Source organism: Hetaerina americana, unplaced genomic scaffold (assembly GCF_022747635.1).
Source record: "Hetaerina americana unplaced genomic scaffold, ioHetAmer1.1.p SCAF_7, whole genome shotgun sequence".
Taxonomy (NCBI): Eukaryota; Metazoa; Arthropoda; class Insecta; order Odonata; family Calopterygidae; genus Hetaerina; species Hetaerina americana.
In genome coordinates this window covers 42,771,067-42,787,024 of record NW_027287316.1, presented here as the reverse complement: position 1 = coordinate 42,787,024, position 15,958 = coordinate 42,771,067, and the positions used below count along the sequence as shown (strand labels likewise).

At 36.4% G+C, this 15,958-nt stretch overlaps 1 protein-coding gene across 1 annotated transcript in view; it reads right to left on the bottom strand.

Annotated features, from left to right (window-relative positions):
* Nucleotides 1-6,940: 6,940 nt before the first annotated feature.
* The window catches only part of LOC139696656 (atrial natriuretic peptide receptor 1), a 370,838-nt gene continuing 361,820 nt past the window's right edge, over nucleotides 6,941-15,958 (bottom strand). The window contains exons 19-24 of the mRNA XM_071595471.1: nucleotides 15,260-15,434; nucleotides 13,834-13,932; nucleotides 13,473-13,564; nucleotides 11,751-11,871; nucleotides 11,131-11,281; nucleotides 6,941-9,762 (exon numbers count right to left, since the gene is read on the bottom strand). Of these exons, the coding sequence (XP_071451572.1) occupies nucleotides 9,555-9,762; nucleotides 11,131-11,281; nucleotides 11,751-11,871; nucleotides 13,473-13,564; nucleotides 13,834-13,932; nucleotides 15,260-15,434 (846 nt within the window). The 3' untranslated portion in view covers nucleotides 6,941-9,554. The remainder of the gene's footprint in view (nucleotides 9,763-11,130; nucleotides 11,282-11,750; nucleotides 11,872-13,472; nucleotides 13,565-13,833; nucleotides 13,933-15,259; nucleotides 15,435-15,958) is intronic.

The following is a 15,958-nucleotide window of genomic DNA, read 5'->3' as shown; positions in this document are numbered from 1 at the left end:
GGTAGGGTTGGTGTATTCATTTCATTCCAATATCAAGACAAACCTGGGAAACATAATCGACAACAGTTTAGGTTCATTACAGTCTACGTCAAAAACCAATACCTTTAACAGCAGAGGCGCACAACATAATGCAAACGATGGTGATTATCAGAACTCCCTATTCCAACACACGCATGCTCAATAATTTTAACTCGCTATGTATGAGGGGTAGGTAACTGTTTATGTCGCGCACAACATACATTTGCGTACTACCTTGAACTTGATTCACGAAGAGCTGGCAAACTACCCCGTCTCGTCTGGTTTACCCAATAGATTTTTCAAATTTAGCAACACACACTTTTCCACGATATACACGACTATACCCACTACCAAACTTGTTACTCATAAGCGATCCTTCTTCAATGTACCTGACGAAAAGTCAGCTCAAGTTTGGACACTGCACATTAGTCCTGCCATCTATGTAGCCAAGAATAAGTTAACAGACGAGGTACGAATATGTTTTGACGTTTAAGATTAACTTGTGAAAAAAATTTGTATATGCAAAAGTTACGTCTTAGTTTTGCGAAATTCGGAATTTACGGTGCAAATCATTCGGTAGTTGCTTCTTAAAATTTTCAATTTATTTCTTCAAATGCTCTTTTTTTATAGGTTTTACGTTTGTTTATATTTTGCTTCAATTTATTACTTCAGATGGAAGTTCATATCAATAATTTCATTTTTTTAAGTTAAGCTTAGTAACAGTTAAATTTTTACCATACAATTAGCTCTTGTCGGCTCTTTTTAATTTTTTTTAGTTTTATTACTGCTTTTGTTGGTTGTGCTTTTTCCAAGTAGTGAACCTGTGACCCACTTTGCCAAGGTTTAGCGAACAACCAATGATGACCCATTTGCATTAATGTAGACGGCTACATTTTTATTAAGAGCATTAATAAATTATAACTCTCTCCCAACTTATATCTCCTAAACCAGCATATTAATTACGGGCCCACCGAAGGTGACTAAGACAGTAAACAACGTAGTCGCAGTGGTACAACGGCAGTCGTATTTTCTATCTGACTTTCCATGCATAAGACAATATCTAAAGTAGAGCATTTTTCTGTTGAAAATTGGCAAAGTACAATAAATAGTACTCCCCCCATTCGCCTGCATACGTAAACCCAATGCACATGGCCTAGTATAACTATTCGTGACGAGAGTCGTCTTCGCAATCAGAATTCACGTAGTACGAGGTTGTATCTCCTAAAATAAAACATTTTTTCCTGGAAATTGTTACAGCACACTAGGCAACACTCCCTCTATTTGCCCGCCCGCAAACCCTAAGCTCATTATCTATTAAAGGATCCAGGGCCCAGCGAAGATGACAAGGGCAAAAAACTGTACTTGGGCACAGCTGTTTAAACAAACAAGTGATGGGTACGATCGGTACGATGATTATGAATCGCATCTATCTTTTTCGTAACACAAAATAACAATGTTATGTTATTTTTAAACATTTATGCTAAACAACTTGCTTGGAGAGCACATGAGTATTCATGTTTCATGTCCAAGGTGACGTGAGTTGTATTTATGAAATCCTGCTCGAAATAACGAATGATTTTGTTGAACATGAGGTCGTAGCCGCTGGATCGTCTCTTTCCAGGTCAGTACTGAATTGGAGATACAAATCTGTACAACGATTGAGACCATCGGGATTCATATTTATATGAATTACAGTGATGTACCACCCGTCACTATCAGCATTAAGAGAGATCTTGAGGACGACGAAGAGCTGTTCGGCAAATAACTAAAAACTATCGGCAATGGGTGATACGAGTATGTCGTGAGTTTTGAATAATGACTTGCCCAGTAGGTCAACTTGGGTTATATAATTTTTTTTCGTAATATTGAATTTGCTCCCTTCCAGCGACGAGAAAAGCTTCTTTTCGACGAGAAAAAAACTGGTTAAAACTACGTGTACGATGCTCTTGTAAATGTAGCGCAGTGATGGTTGAATTCAAAACGTGGGCTTTGAAATAAGAAGTTGAGCGTAGATTGGAGGCTTGTGAAAAGTGGGTATAGAGAAGTGAAGTAAATGTTAAAGAAAAATAGAAAGGAAGACTGTCGGATAAGTTTTTAATTTGGTAGAAAAAGAGAGGAAGTTACAGTTGTTGAAATCCAGAGGATACCGAAAAAGTGGGCGGGGTTGCTTTCGCTCGCAATATTTTCTTCCTTAGGTACCTTTGACGCTTAGGGGAAATTAAGTTTCTCATTTAGTCAATTTAGCTAAATTGATGTGGCTCAATAATCCCATGCTTTAATGTATGGCTGAAGATCCAACAGTTTGGTTGGCGAGCAAGTTACATCATGCCTACTTGTAGCCAGTTAAATCAAGCTCACAGATAGGGGATTTTTGACGACATTGTTAAAATCCATTCTTTTATTTAATCGCAAATATTACCGGTGTCAAAACTGAATTACATTTTGTATTCCTTTGATTGTAACTCGTTTTGAGGGTTATGTCACCTTTAGGCATTCAATAATACATGTAATTGTGGAATTTTACTCACGGGAGTTAAACTACGCCATAAACCATAGGGGTGTTTCCTCCGTTATAGGGGCCAGAATTTCTTCGTTAACAATGGATTAGGAAAACTATACCAAGAAGGTGGAAAATCTCATCAGAATAAGCTAACCTTAAACAAAGCCGCTGCCAACGGTTCAATATTTGCCTGGTTCCAACCGACCGTCGGAATGCATACCCGGAAGCAGGGGCGGTTCTACACTTGAGATTATTTGTCTCGTGGTATGGCCCTATTTTGGTCAAATATTTTTCAAAGCTACATTAAATTAAAGCAAGAACTATTAGAACTAAAAACAACTGAATAAACTTTAGGCGTCATGTGTTATTTCTTTTCAAATTTGCTGCTTCTATATCGAGCTAAATATATCTTATGTGTGGTAAAATAAGGATAGTAAGCCGGTTTCGGAAGTGGAAAGACCCCCGTGATCTCCTGTTACTCTCTGTGAATTCCCATAAGTGTTCTCCGTGTCTTACTCAAGTGAATATCATAGTGCCACAGACTATTCTACATATGTTCGGGATTTTAATGAGGTCTGGATGTTTTCAATTTGTTGAGAAACTTATAGGATATTTATAACCCCTCGGAAGTAAACTTGCAGATTTTTGCACTTATTCGTCATGATCATTTTCATCTTTTGAATTCCGAAAAAAACAATTTTAAATCGACCTTAATTGAATAAAAATTCCCAATATGCAATCTTAGATTTTATTTTTTCAACTGCGGGTATACTATATTATAGAGCTGTAGGACCCTACTACTGTCTATTATATACTGTCTCCCAGCCTTTGCGGAGTGCGGATCGTGCGTTTGCGAAACCTGCATAACGCGACTTCGTTACGCTCCGTCATGAACCGGTAAATGGAACTGCGCTACGCCATCAAATTTAGCGTGAACCTGGGCAAAACCGGGGAAAATATTTATGAAATGCTCAAGGCAGCTTATGGTGACATGGCATGGGTAGATCGGGTGTTTTTATAGTGGTCCAAGTTGTTTCGGGAGGGTAGAGAAGATGTTTAAGACGCAGAACGTTCAGGACGCCCTTTGACCTCAAAATGTGGCAAAAGTCTTGCAGAAGTGAAGGTTTTTGTTGGTCAGGGATCGCATATTAAGTATTCGTATGGTTCGGAAGAACTTGGTATCCCTAAAAGTGATGTGCATCGACTTGTGAGCGAAAACATGGGAATGAGAAGGGTGTGTGCGAAGTGCTCTCGGACGAGCAAATGGAAACTCGCACGCGGAACTGGCAAGAGCTCAACCATGTGAGTGAGGATCCAAAGTTTTCAGAAAATGCCCAACCAGAATTTTCCCTCTTCCTCCGCCTCAAATCCGTGCCGAAAGGACGTCACCACCGCTAGGTGGAAGCGTTACAACAGGCCCTGACGAGGGAGCAGCTGCAGCATTCCGGGAAAAGATGACATAAGAAGCCGTTCACGTTTGGAGAAGTATTGTATTTAATCGTTTTAAGGCATCACTAGAGCAAAGTTCACCTTCCTTATCCCAGAGAGTGGATTGTATAGATAATTCATTTTTCTCTTTCCATATATTGCACAAAATAATATTTTCGCCTAACAATTCTGCTGTCTAGTTGGTGGCAGCTATAAAAAAGCGCTCTTTCCCATATCGCAGCCATATCGAATGCACTGTGATGAATTATGATGACTTCCTTCTGGTCACGCGCCAGTCTGATGGCCATGGTCGAGTCTCAACAGGGTATCATCGAGTAGTCGTAACCGTTGGACTGTGGTTCGAGTCCCTAGCCGGAAGCAGTAGCCGTTCCCTCCCCTCCTCGGCATTCTGGGGATGGGTCGGTGGATGCTTTGAGGCCTCTGTCTGAGTCTGCCGATAGATTTGCAGGACTTAAAACACATTTTACATTTGGATTTCGTGCCATGTAAATCGTTTAAAGCAGCCATATGAATGGGGTTCGCTCATGCCAGACTGCGGCGGGCTCCACGTGGAATCATTTAAACTCGGGTGGAAGGGCGCAATCTCAATCAACCTCTGTGAAAAGCCATATTGGGGTCTCATTTGCACCTCTCGGAAAAATCGTGGTGTGGGCAGTTATTAGAAAGGGGGATTTAGAGTGGAGACGAGCTAGCGAGGAAACCGGAAAGAAGACCCCAACGCTTTTTGTAAGGAGGCGAGTGTCGGGGAGGTAACGCAAACAAGATCGCCCTACCCCTCCCCGGTCGGCCTTTCTTCTGCCAAGCCCTAACTGGACGGTGAAGGGGAAGAGGAGAGGAGAGCGGTCCCAGCGAAACTACTTATATCTATTTACCCCTTTTTAAGGAGTGATCTGCCGTTCGATTCTTCGCACCACCGAGACCATCTTCGTACAACATACTACTCTCACCTTGATTGGTTGACCTATTCCAATTTATGCCGTTGGCAGCGCAAAGTAATGTACCTACACCAAGCCGAACGTCATTATACAGAGGTCATTCGTAATCGCGTTCCTCAGAGGCAGAAACTGTTGATTACGGAAAGAAGAATCGGCATAAAGAAAGCGGATATTTCGAGGAAAACTTTTTGGATACGATTTCCCACACAAAACTACCTCAGGACCTGGAGTATTAAGGATTCACCTTCAACGCATTGGGTGGGCCTGGATCCGAAATTAGGGGTAGATGTCCGATTATTCAAGGGAGGTATCATCGTAATATTTCATATTACCGTTTTTTTAGTTCTTTCCGAAATTCTATTTTCTACCATTCGATAGATAAAAGTAAAATTTTACTTCTAAATTGTCACGATGAAGACCCTAAAACGTGTTAGCTTTGATCATTCTTTCTGCGTTCTTCAAATCTGATTAGATCAATCAGTATCAGATCGATTAGATTAACACTATTTAAGCTTTAACCATACTGTAAAAACAAAATAATTAGCATTTTAAAATGGACAGTGATTTTGTGAGACATAATACTGATTGGTAGATTAGGTTCAAAGTATTCTGGTCATAAAATAAATGCCTCTCGAAGGATACATTCTCTATTACAGTCTCAATTAAAAGATCTACTTGGAAACAAGTGACCACCACTTTAAGAGAGTGAGGGGGGGGGGAGGAATCGACCAGGTGCAAATGTTAGATTGAGTACTGGGGAAAGATAATCGCATTCAAGACGGATTCTGCCTCTAATAGGATTCACGGAAAACGTTTGGATGATAACATATGATATAGAAGTACAGCTCACTGGTGTCCCACAGAATCATCTCCGACTCCATTCCTCGGAACGTATCATTCAAATCGAAGTGAAGATATGTTCGACTCTTTAGGATAAAATCTGTGAAAAGGAAGAAAAACAAATAGATGAAAAAAGAATTGAGCTCTCCAACACGCCAAAATATTTTCCCCAGACGTTCATAATTAATGAAATTTCTAGTTCTCGAGCCGTTGAGAGCATTTGATATACACCTACCTTTCCATTGCTTCGCGAAGTGAATCCAGCCCTTACTGCTCTAGCCGTCTCACTGGAAGCACATTAACCGGCTGCGTGTTTCACTCGTCAGGCGAGAGGTGGCAATAGGGCCCAAGTCTCCGCCCCTCCAAAATTCTTTGTTTCGGATGAAGGTGCAATGGGGTAGGAGTATTTATTCTTGAGGCGGGTTGGACTCGATCATCCTTGTGTTTCAAGGCATCCACGGGACGATTGCAAGCCTTTCGATAATTCTAATAAACCCACGTCGGCAACCTAGTCCATTATATTTAACCCCATAAGATTCTGAGTCAGGTGAGGGAACACACTGACGCGTACTCGGAACAAGTGCAGGAAGTAACAAAGAATTAGAGGAAGAAGCCAAGACTGCGAGAAATCACGAAACGGTGGGAATGGAAAATAGTAAAAATGGGAAAATGCGATGGATGAGATAGGGACTCAGCAGGTTATAAGGAATTCATAGATATTAAGATTAAAAATAGATCAATTATGAATTCATTAATTTTTCTTTGTGTGTGATTAGCTTTAAGAGTTTTCTATTTACTACGACAAGAGTTACTACAGACATGTTACAATAATTCTTTAAATGTCTCACCTTTGAATAATCGTCAATGTTTTCCTGATATAAGTAGATGTTTAATCCAGAGAAAGATGTTGATAGTGCAAGACTTCTAAAATCTTGTCCATTCATAATTAAACAGAGCTTTAAATCACCTTCTGGCTTATTACACATTACTCATTAGTGTTGCATCCCTAATTACCACTCTTCATACCTATAAGACCCTTAATTTAGCTGTAATCAATTTTTTATCTCTTCTTTACTGAGCAAAATGTTCTCCAGTTACTTGAATGTCTTTAAGAATTTTAATTGGGCTGTGAAATCAGGCCTTAAAATTGATCATGAATTAAGTTGTTGTCTATTATAATTGTGGGATTCATAGCTCTTCAAATAATGAAATGATAATCAACATATAAAAATATACCACTATAAGACTTATAATAGTTTCCTTTTGCCTCTGCTGGAAACAAAGTAGATGCACTTCATGAAGGCAGAAATGTTTTATTCACAAGCATGAATTTCAAAATACATTTCTGGAATTTATTTTTTAAGGAATCAACTTCAATATCTCATGGCCCTTGCTGCTTCCACATTACAACGCGGCAGAAGGGATCTTCACATTAACAGTAGCACCACTGATTCACCGAGTAATTTCTCCATGAACTCTAAATGTTTCAGAATTCTTTGTCTCTTATTGAATACATTCTGTACTGTTTCTGCATTGCCTCTGAGACCAGGTAATCTCACGGGCAAACATACACATTCACACATCCTTAACCAAATTGTACAAGCGCACTTAAAAAGGATATGTTCTACCAATGCATTCGGCTCATTATCTGTTCTGAAACAAGATGTACCCCTTCTTTCCCCTCGGAGACAACTAGACATCTCACGTGCTTACTCCCAGGACCAGAGAATACCATGACTACTTTGAAGATCTACTTTCTGCAGATTGCCCAGTGCATAGAGTAACTGAAAGAATACTTCCTGCTTCATGGGCCCAAAGAGATTGTGTACACAGGGGATTTTATTAACTCATTTATTTACATTTACTTACATATTACCTGGTAAGTGATATATTGCCTAATTCATTTATCAATTATAACTTATCAGTTTTATGATAATATCACATTTCATGTCATGCAAATATATCAAATTAGTAACTATAGTTACAAATGAAACGCGTCTCCTCTGTACAAATATTTAGATATTTGATTTCCCCTATTAGCAGAAACAAAAATGAACATTTAAGTAGTGGATTTGATGAAAGTTTAGAGAACTTAAATGAGATTTTTAGAATTTATCTGATTCTTTGTTGAAGAATTATCATCAAGTTGAATGGTATTTTTTCAGGGATGAGAGAAGAAAAGGTGATAACATTTCAATTTTAATTGCTATTTACATACAGTTTAATAAACATATATACGTATATAGTTGCAAATCATTTGAGAAAATCACATTTAAACAGGATGGGAATGCCCAGTTTAGACTTAATGGATGAAGTTTGATAGTTTTATGGCAACATTAACATAAACAAATCACTTCAACCACTGGTAAAACCTACCAATCCATGAACTGTAGTTGTGCAGTAGACTTTATTTTTAGTTGCACATTCCTTTGTAAGTAAATTATTGCTTCTTCTTTATTTGTTTAGTACCTAGTTGATGAAGTGCTCTTCCAACACTTTCATTTTCATCATTCCAGAAGACAAGCATTCAAAGAAGGAAAATATAATGTCAAGAAATTCATCATTGTAATGGATGTTTCATGGATATGCTAAAAACTTGTATATCAAAAGCCACACTTTTGGCCCCTAAGGTTTGAAACAAAGATGATTTTACTGTGATTGTGAATGTTAATAATAGATATAACATTCTCAGTGTAGGATTTACATTTATAATTAATACATTAATTTAGCTGGGTAGTTGAGCACATTAAAAACAATTTTGACCGTACACTTCTATTGGAGAATATAAGTATGCATATTGGCGCTCTGGAATGTTGAGGAATGAATTGATACTTGTGAATGGCTTGTAACTTATCCCTTACCTTGCCAGAGTGTTAAAACTCCATCATAAAGAAGCATTTGATTAATTTTGTCACTGGAGATAAAATAATATAATTCTTCCTGGAAGTTACTATATTTTGGCAGATAAGTTAACATTTATATTAGTGCCAATTGTGTATTCAATGGGTTCTATTTCACAAGTTGATGTCTTACTTTAAATAAAATCTACACCTTGTATTTTTATGGTTAATTATGGTTTCTACTGAAAATACAGTGACTAGAAATTTCCAATTCATTTCCTTCAGAATTGATTGATTTTCTAACTTTTATCAGTTGAGTTAACTTAACTAATTATTGTATTTCTGCTGGGATAAAATTAGTAAAAACTAAAGTAATATTTTTGTGCATGATTGATTTGGCAATTTGAAAAATAAGTTGTGCTTTCATTATCTCAATAATACTCACATCTCCCTTTTCTTAACTCTAATTAATAAATAATTATCTGTTTCAAAATATACATCTGATTACTTACGGCCATCATTGTGTTGAAGTCATACTAATCAACATACCATTCACAGGAGCCAAACAAATGATAGAAATGCCTTAATATAAAAATACACTCATGTGACATTAATTTACATTATAAATGGAAGTTTAAATTCTTTCACACCAGTGAGCACTCACCATGACACATAATGTTTGTGCAAATGTGATCTAGGTGCTTTTCAGTACCACTGAACAACATATCCAAAGACAGGGAGCACACTTTTGAACATCGCTATATTTTTCCCGTTCATCTTTCCATCAAGAACAGTCATTTGCAGTGGCCATTGTTCAGAGCTTCATTGCTCAACAATTACAGCATCAACAGTCTTCTATGACCACTCCGCAACATCCTAACAAGATAAATTTTTTTTGTGTGCTTATCTTGAACAGGTAACATTCACTTCCACAAAACTTGAAGAGTTGATATATTTAGAGACATTAGCCCTTCATATGTTGGCAACGTCTTTGGCAAGAAGTGGTGTGGTGACGGATGAGTCTATAGTCACTCGCTTTCCCTCAGCACCTTCCGGTGCATGCCGTCCAATGATACCACCATTACTGTTCAGTCCATCCATCATAATCTCTGTAGCTCCTTCCTCTTTATGTAAACTAGTTGTGGACATTTTTGCTGGTGTACAGGGGGATGAGGCTCCCCTGTGAATACAAAAGACTACTTATTAGTTTTGCATTGGTGGTATGTGTACCTGATTATATATAATAACATAAATAGTATATGCTAATAAAATTATAGCATTAATATTTTGTTGCATGGAACACAACCTAAAGATTGGTATAATACCACTTGAGAGGGAATGGAAAAAGATTTTCCAGAAGGTTTTATATCAGTAATTTTAGTGTTTACACTATGAAATAAAATTTAGCACCACAATAATCTATTGAGCATATATGACTTCATATCAATGGATGACAGGAAAACAAACTGGGTTTGATATTTTTTCATAATATCAAACAAACATGCATTACCTCGACATATGTCATAAGTTTGTCCCCCAAAGCTGGCCAGAGGGCAGTTAAGTGCAGGGATTATAAAAACATTATAAAGCTTATGATTTTGGGTAAAAGATATTTAATTATGGATTTGCTCATTTACCATTCTCATGGCTGACATGGAGGAATATACTTATGTTGTCTTTTGCAAATGTTTTACATACTTAACAGTTTTGCATTTACTGGGATTGGTCCTTGTGGGTCAATCATGTTGATATCATTATTATGTATACCAGCCTGGAAATTTTCAGCGTCATATTTTACTTCTTTTAAAAATTGTGATAAGCAGTGCATAAATAAAAACATTTTGACATAATTTAACTAGAACCCTGATTGGCTTCATGAAGAAATTTCCTTTACCTTTTGCCATATTGCTTGATTACATAACAAAGAAGGATTAAGGAAGGAAGAACAGATATTAATAAGTTCCCTTCCCTTTGGGTACCAGTGATAGTTTTGAAGTTCCCATCATCCTATGAGAAAACCTGGGCTGAGGAATCATTAGGTCCCAGTTACCTCTTTGTTCACTAAATATTTTACTCCTCCACAACCCATTTTTAGATTCTTTTGTATCTCAGAAAGCAATCATTGGATGAGAAACTTTCTGACACATTTCTGATGTCAATCATATGAAAAATTTCTGTGCACTGTTGCCATATGCAAGGACATGGTAGTCCAGGAGTAGAATGTTGGACTACAAAGAGGAGGGCCCGTGCTCAATTCCCGGACACACCTCTGGGTACCCTCAGGTTCACCTAAATTGTGTGATTTTTTTTCAGTACTCGATCTTCCTGGGAAACCATTGATGGCAGAGGGAAAGGAACTGCTACCCCCCTATCATGATGAGTCAATTTCACCTGCCATATACAGCTTAGGATGGATGAGTTCTACCGACACCTATCAAACCAATATCCAAGTTGATTTCTTATGATTTTTTTGGCTGGTTACCATATATGTTGGGGACACCAATGGGTGTACACTACAAGAGTAACCATAGTTGAATGAATTTCTTGCCTGAAATGATGTGAGCTTCCCAGTGATGAGGTAGGAGAGAGTGTGACCTTGTAACTTGCATGGAGAGGAGAGGGTTGGGGTGGTGCTGGACTTTTTCCGACTGGATCACATCTCTGAGTGCCCGCTGCCGCTGTATGATTGCATGTAGGGCCTGGAAGTCATAATGATCTTTCACAGTGAGAAAGTTTAAAACAATTTTTAATGTCATAAAATAATTATTAATTTGCCTCTCAAACCCTAAGGTATAATTTATTGGTGATATATGAATTTAAGCAGATTTATGAACAATGGAATTTCCATTTATAAAGTGTCTACAGCTAAATTTACTATTGTAATACTTATAGTGCTTATTATATTCATTATTATACCCATATTACCATGATATCCATCATGTTTGATTACTTTTCTAAAGTGAATGAGATACCTTATGAAGAACAACATAAAAATTGACTAAAATATCAAATATTACAAAACTCACTGAGGGTGTCAAAAATATATTGTATTTCTTTTTGTATTCAAGACTAAAGTTCGCCTGTGTTCATAAATACATTGCAGCATGCATGCCAAAGTTTTTGTACCTTCCTCCTATAATTCAAAGAGAATGAGCTAAATTACACTACCTGAATTGCTTTCACTATCTTCTTTTGTGCCCAGGTTGGTCAATGGTGCAGATCTGTTGGCATCTTGCGGTACAATTGTATTTTCCCCAGTCAGCCAATATGTTGTCATCTTGCCTTTACCCTTTAAAAAGAGATTTGAGCGAAAGTGAAATATAGTGCATATTTTACTCACTGATGAGATTTATATAAGTACATTCCTTATGCCTATTAATCACAATGTCAACTTAAAATAGAATACAATGAATTCACTCAAGGACTCTCTAATTGGATGAAACAGAGCTGAATTAGGATGACTCACTCATTTAATGCATTTGATTCCAACTACTTGATACCCACTTGGTACATTTTTATTAAACCATAGCATCATAGTGACCACAAACTTGAGGTTGGTAAAGAATTAAATATATAGCATGAATAATAATTATATCTGATAAGTCCCAGTATTTTTCTGCAAAATTTGTTACTGCAGGGAAGAATCATGGTTTTACATGGGTCCTAGATATCATGTAGATTAGTCTATTGGTACATGGTCAGTTATAAGAAAGAGTAAAACTCAGTTCACAGTAAAAGGTTCTTGTCTCCCTAACATTCATAAAATTCATCAATATTCCTCTTCACAGCTATCTTAAATTTTATGCAATTCCTTGGATTAGGAAACTATGCTAAGTGAAATGACAATACATCATATTAACCATAAAATGGTAAACGGACTTGAGTAACCTTTTTCGAATGTGTGAATATGATTCACAATGCCTGACTACAATCTACCCAATTATATGACATTTGCACATAATATTACTGACTAATTCAGTTCTATCTGTCATACAATTACTGCACATGATGTATTTTTATTACTGTACATGATACTTTTTAAAGTAGCATTCATAATTCGATTGACCTTGAATAATTGCTTGAGTCAGGCAAAAATGTTTTTTCAGTGAAAAATACATATAGAGGGTAAAATATGTACATAAAGACAGAGATTTTACATAGTTAAATGCAAAAATGAAACAAAAGAAACTGAATCCATGCGCCAATGGAAAAGCATGATAAAGTGACAAAACCAAAGAGAATGCAAGGTTAATTGGAGAAGTATCTATACTGCAGAGATTGGCATCTGATAAATTTGTCTAAAATTTCTCCAACCGGTACCTCAAAACCAGCTTCCATATGTATTTCTTGGTATCTAGGAAGCTGTACTGGTACCCAGCTGTACTATGACAGATGTGCAAATTCTGTAAAAACGCTCATTTGAAACTAGGGTTCAGGGCTGCAATCAAATGCCTTACACCATGTCACGGTGAAAACTTAGTGGGTGGTGGTTAAGCACCTCAGCTGAAGATTTGGGAGGTCCACTCTCAGCCAACCGATCACCCATTCTCATTTGAGCGACAACTACTTGACTGACTAATTGGGAGCAATCTATAATTTTGATTACAATGCTCTAGGTTTTGCTAGGCAGTGCAGAATTAGATTTTTGAGGGATTCGAAAATTGAGAATTTACACTAAAAGGCTGAAATGCACCCACTTCCATTTGGAAACAAATGATAACAAATTGTAATGATACTATACAAAAAAGTATGGAGCCCACATAGCAGACTCATGTCTCTATTTGTGGATTAATCAATTTGGCATACATCTTGAATTCTAACATGAAAATATTGTGAAGTGACGCTTAATGAATAAGTTTAGTAAAAAAAGTGTTAATGATTGAACCTCACCTTCATTTCTACTTCTCCTCTCAAATCCAACTTGAATGTTCCAAAAGTGTCAAGAACTTCCTTAGTTGATGGGCTTACATGAATCTTAAGTGCTAAAGGGAGAAAATTAAATACATTTATTTCAATTAAATTTTGTCAAAATAGTTTTTAGAGTAAGTAAATGTACCCATATCATCATTATAAATTTGTTAACCGATCAACTGATCTGTTATTTATATACCTACTTGCTATAGGCATCATGTGCCCATGCTAAGTAATTGAAATTTTTGACCAATATTGATTCAATTGAATCAAGAGTACGTAGGCATTCACGTTATATTTAAATGTTTTTGTATACATTCTCTGTATCACTGAAACTTACGTAAACCATTCGACTCCATTCTTGATGCTGTATTGACAGTATCCCCAAATAGACAGTATCGGGGCATTTTTAAACCAACAACTCCAGCTACACAAGGTCCTGGAAGATAAAAATTTCCGTTATCTTATGTGATCACTCAAAAAAGCTTTATTTTCCGGAAATAAAGGTTGAGATACTAAGAAATATTATTTATAATTACAATGTATTTTATTGGCAATAAATAATAACTTTACATTATTATATAGGTACACTAGGAATGAATATGATAGTACCAAAGTACACATTTTTGGGGAATTGACAAATCGATATTTCACTACAGTTCTGATGTTGCTTATCAAGGCTGCAAGGCATGAGAAGGAACATTATTGGGTACTTATGAGAAGATCACTTAGCGTGGAGAAAAGGCATAGATATCTCTGATTCCAAAGCATTATTGAGATCACTCATAGAATGGAATATGAAGTACAATCAGGAAATATTTACTGACTTCATGGAGTTGAAGAAGATATTTGACTTGAGAATTGGCACAATCAATCAACATACCACAAAAGATTAGAACAGACTGGAAGGATAAGTGTCTTATCTGAAACCTCAACAGTCCACAGACTGCACAAGGGTGGCTGGTAGATATGAAATCAGTATGGGCAGTAATAGATGGGGGAGAGTTAAGACAAGTCTCTTCATTATCACCCATGATTTTTAATGAATAAATGATAAATGAAGCATAGGAATGTTTTCATAGAGGACTGAAAATAGGTAGGGATATGCCGTATCAGTTAGATTAGTGGGTGATCAAGCTATGGTTAATCAGTCAATCAAAGGATTGCAATCATCATTCAGGACATTACAGAACTAATGTGAATGATGGATGAGTATCAAAGTTGAGAATACAAAGGCAATGCAGTTCTCCAGAAATAAATGCTAATTTAAAAATTAAAAATGATAAAGATGGATTGGAGGCACTTGAAAAGTTATCCAAATGTAGGCAAAATTAAAGTTGACTAACTTTATGTAATTGTGACCAAGTAGTAATTCATTGATGACTATCATAGATTCACTTGCTTCTGTATATGTTCTTTAGGAGTATGCATTATTGTTTTAAGCAATTTTTTTGAACAGTCTGTTACAAAACATGACCTTTTGCTTATACATCTTATAACACTGTCTTCTCAAGAAGGCTCTGAAAACCTCCAGCACACCGAGCTACCAAGTGAATCAAATCCAATTCACATTGTCATGTTTGATATAATGAATAGTAACAAATTGTATTACCCATGTAATATCTTGAAACATATTTTCATGATAGCAGGTAATACAATTTGTCACATGACTAATATTAAAGATAATCTAGTCATTGATGTTGATCGAGGCAGACTGATATCTGCTAATATTCAAGGGACTACATCCTGTGGTTTTTATCACTCACCTGTGTGAAGTCCTATCCTTAGTTTAAGTTGCTCATTTGGCCTATGCCTAATGGAGAATGTTAAAACAGCCGTGAGTAAAGCCAGGGCCATTCGAGCTATTTCTCGTGCATGACGATTACCATTACTCACTGGAAGACCAGAGACCACCATGTATGCATCTCCTATTGTTTCAACCTAAATTAAATATAAAAAAATAATAATATATGGCATTTCAATATTTGGTATATTGTATTTTACAGAGTGTATGTAATCCGTTTTAAGATTTATGGAAGGAATATCCAAAATATACCAACTCTGTAGGGATATAAATGTGAAAGATTTGTTACTGAGGTACATATTCATATCATTATGTATTAAAATTTTTAAGCAATTAATTTGTCGCTGTACAGAGAAAGATATACTTTAAGCGATTGAAAAAATGATCAAATGGAGCTCCATAATATAGCGCTGTTGATAATACTTAGTTTTTTGTTCAAAATTCTAAAGAAGTAGTTCCATGTATTTTTACCAGATAGCACTAAGTTTATGAAATTGATATTTAACTAGTAGATGCTGAGCTACAAAAATGTAAAAAAAAACTAAAATATGCACTAATCATTTGAATTCAATACATAAACTTGAAAAATAACAGTACTGAACTGAATGAGGAATCATAACGTGCAGCATTTAATAACGATTTGTCATTTTTCAGAGAAAGG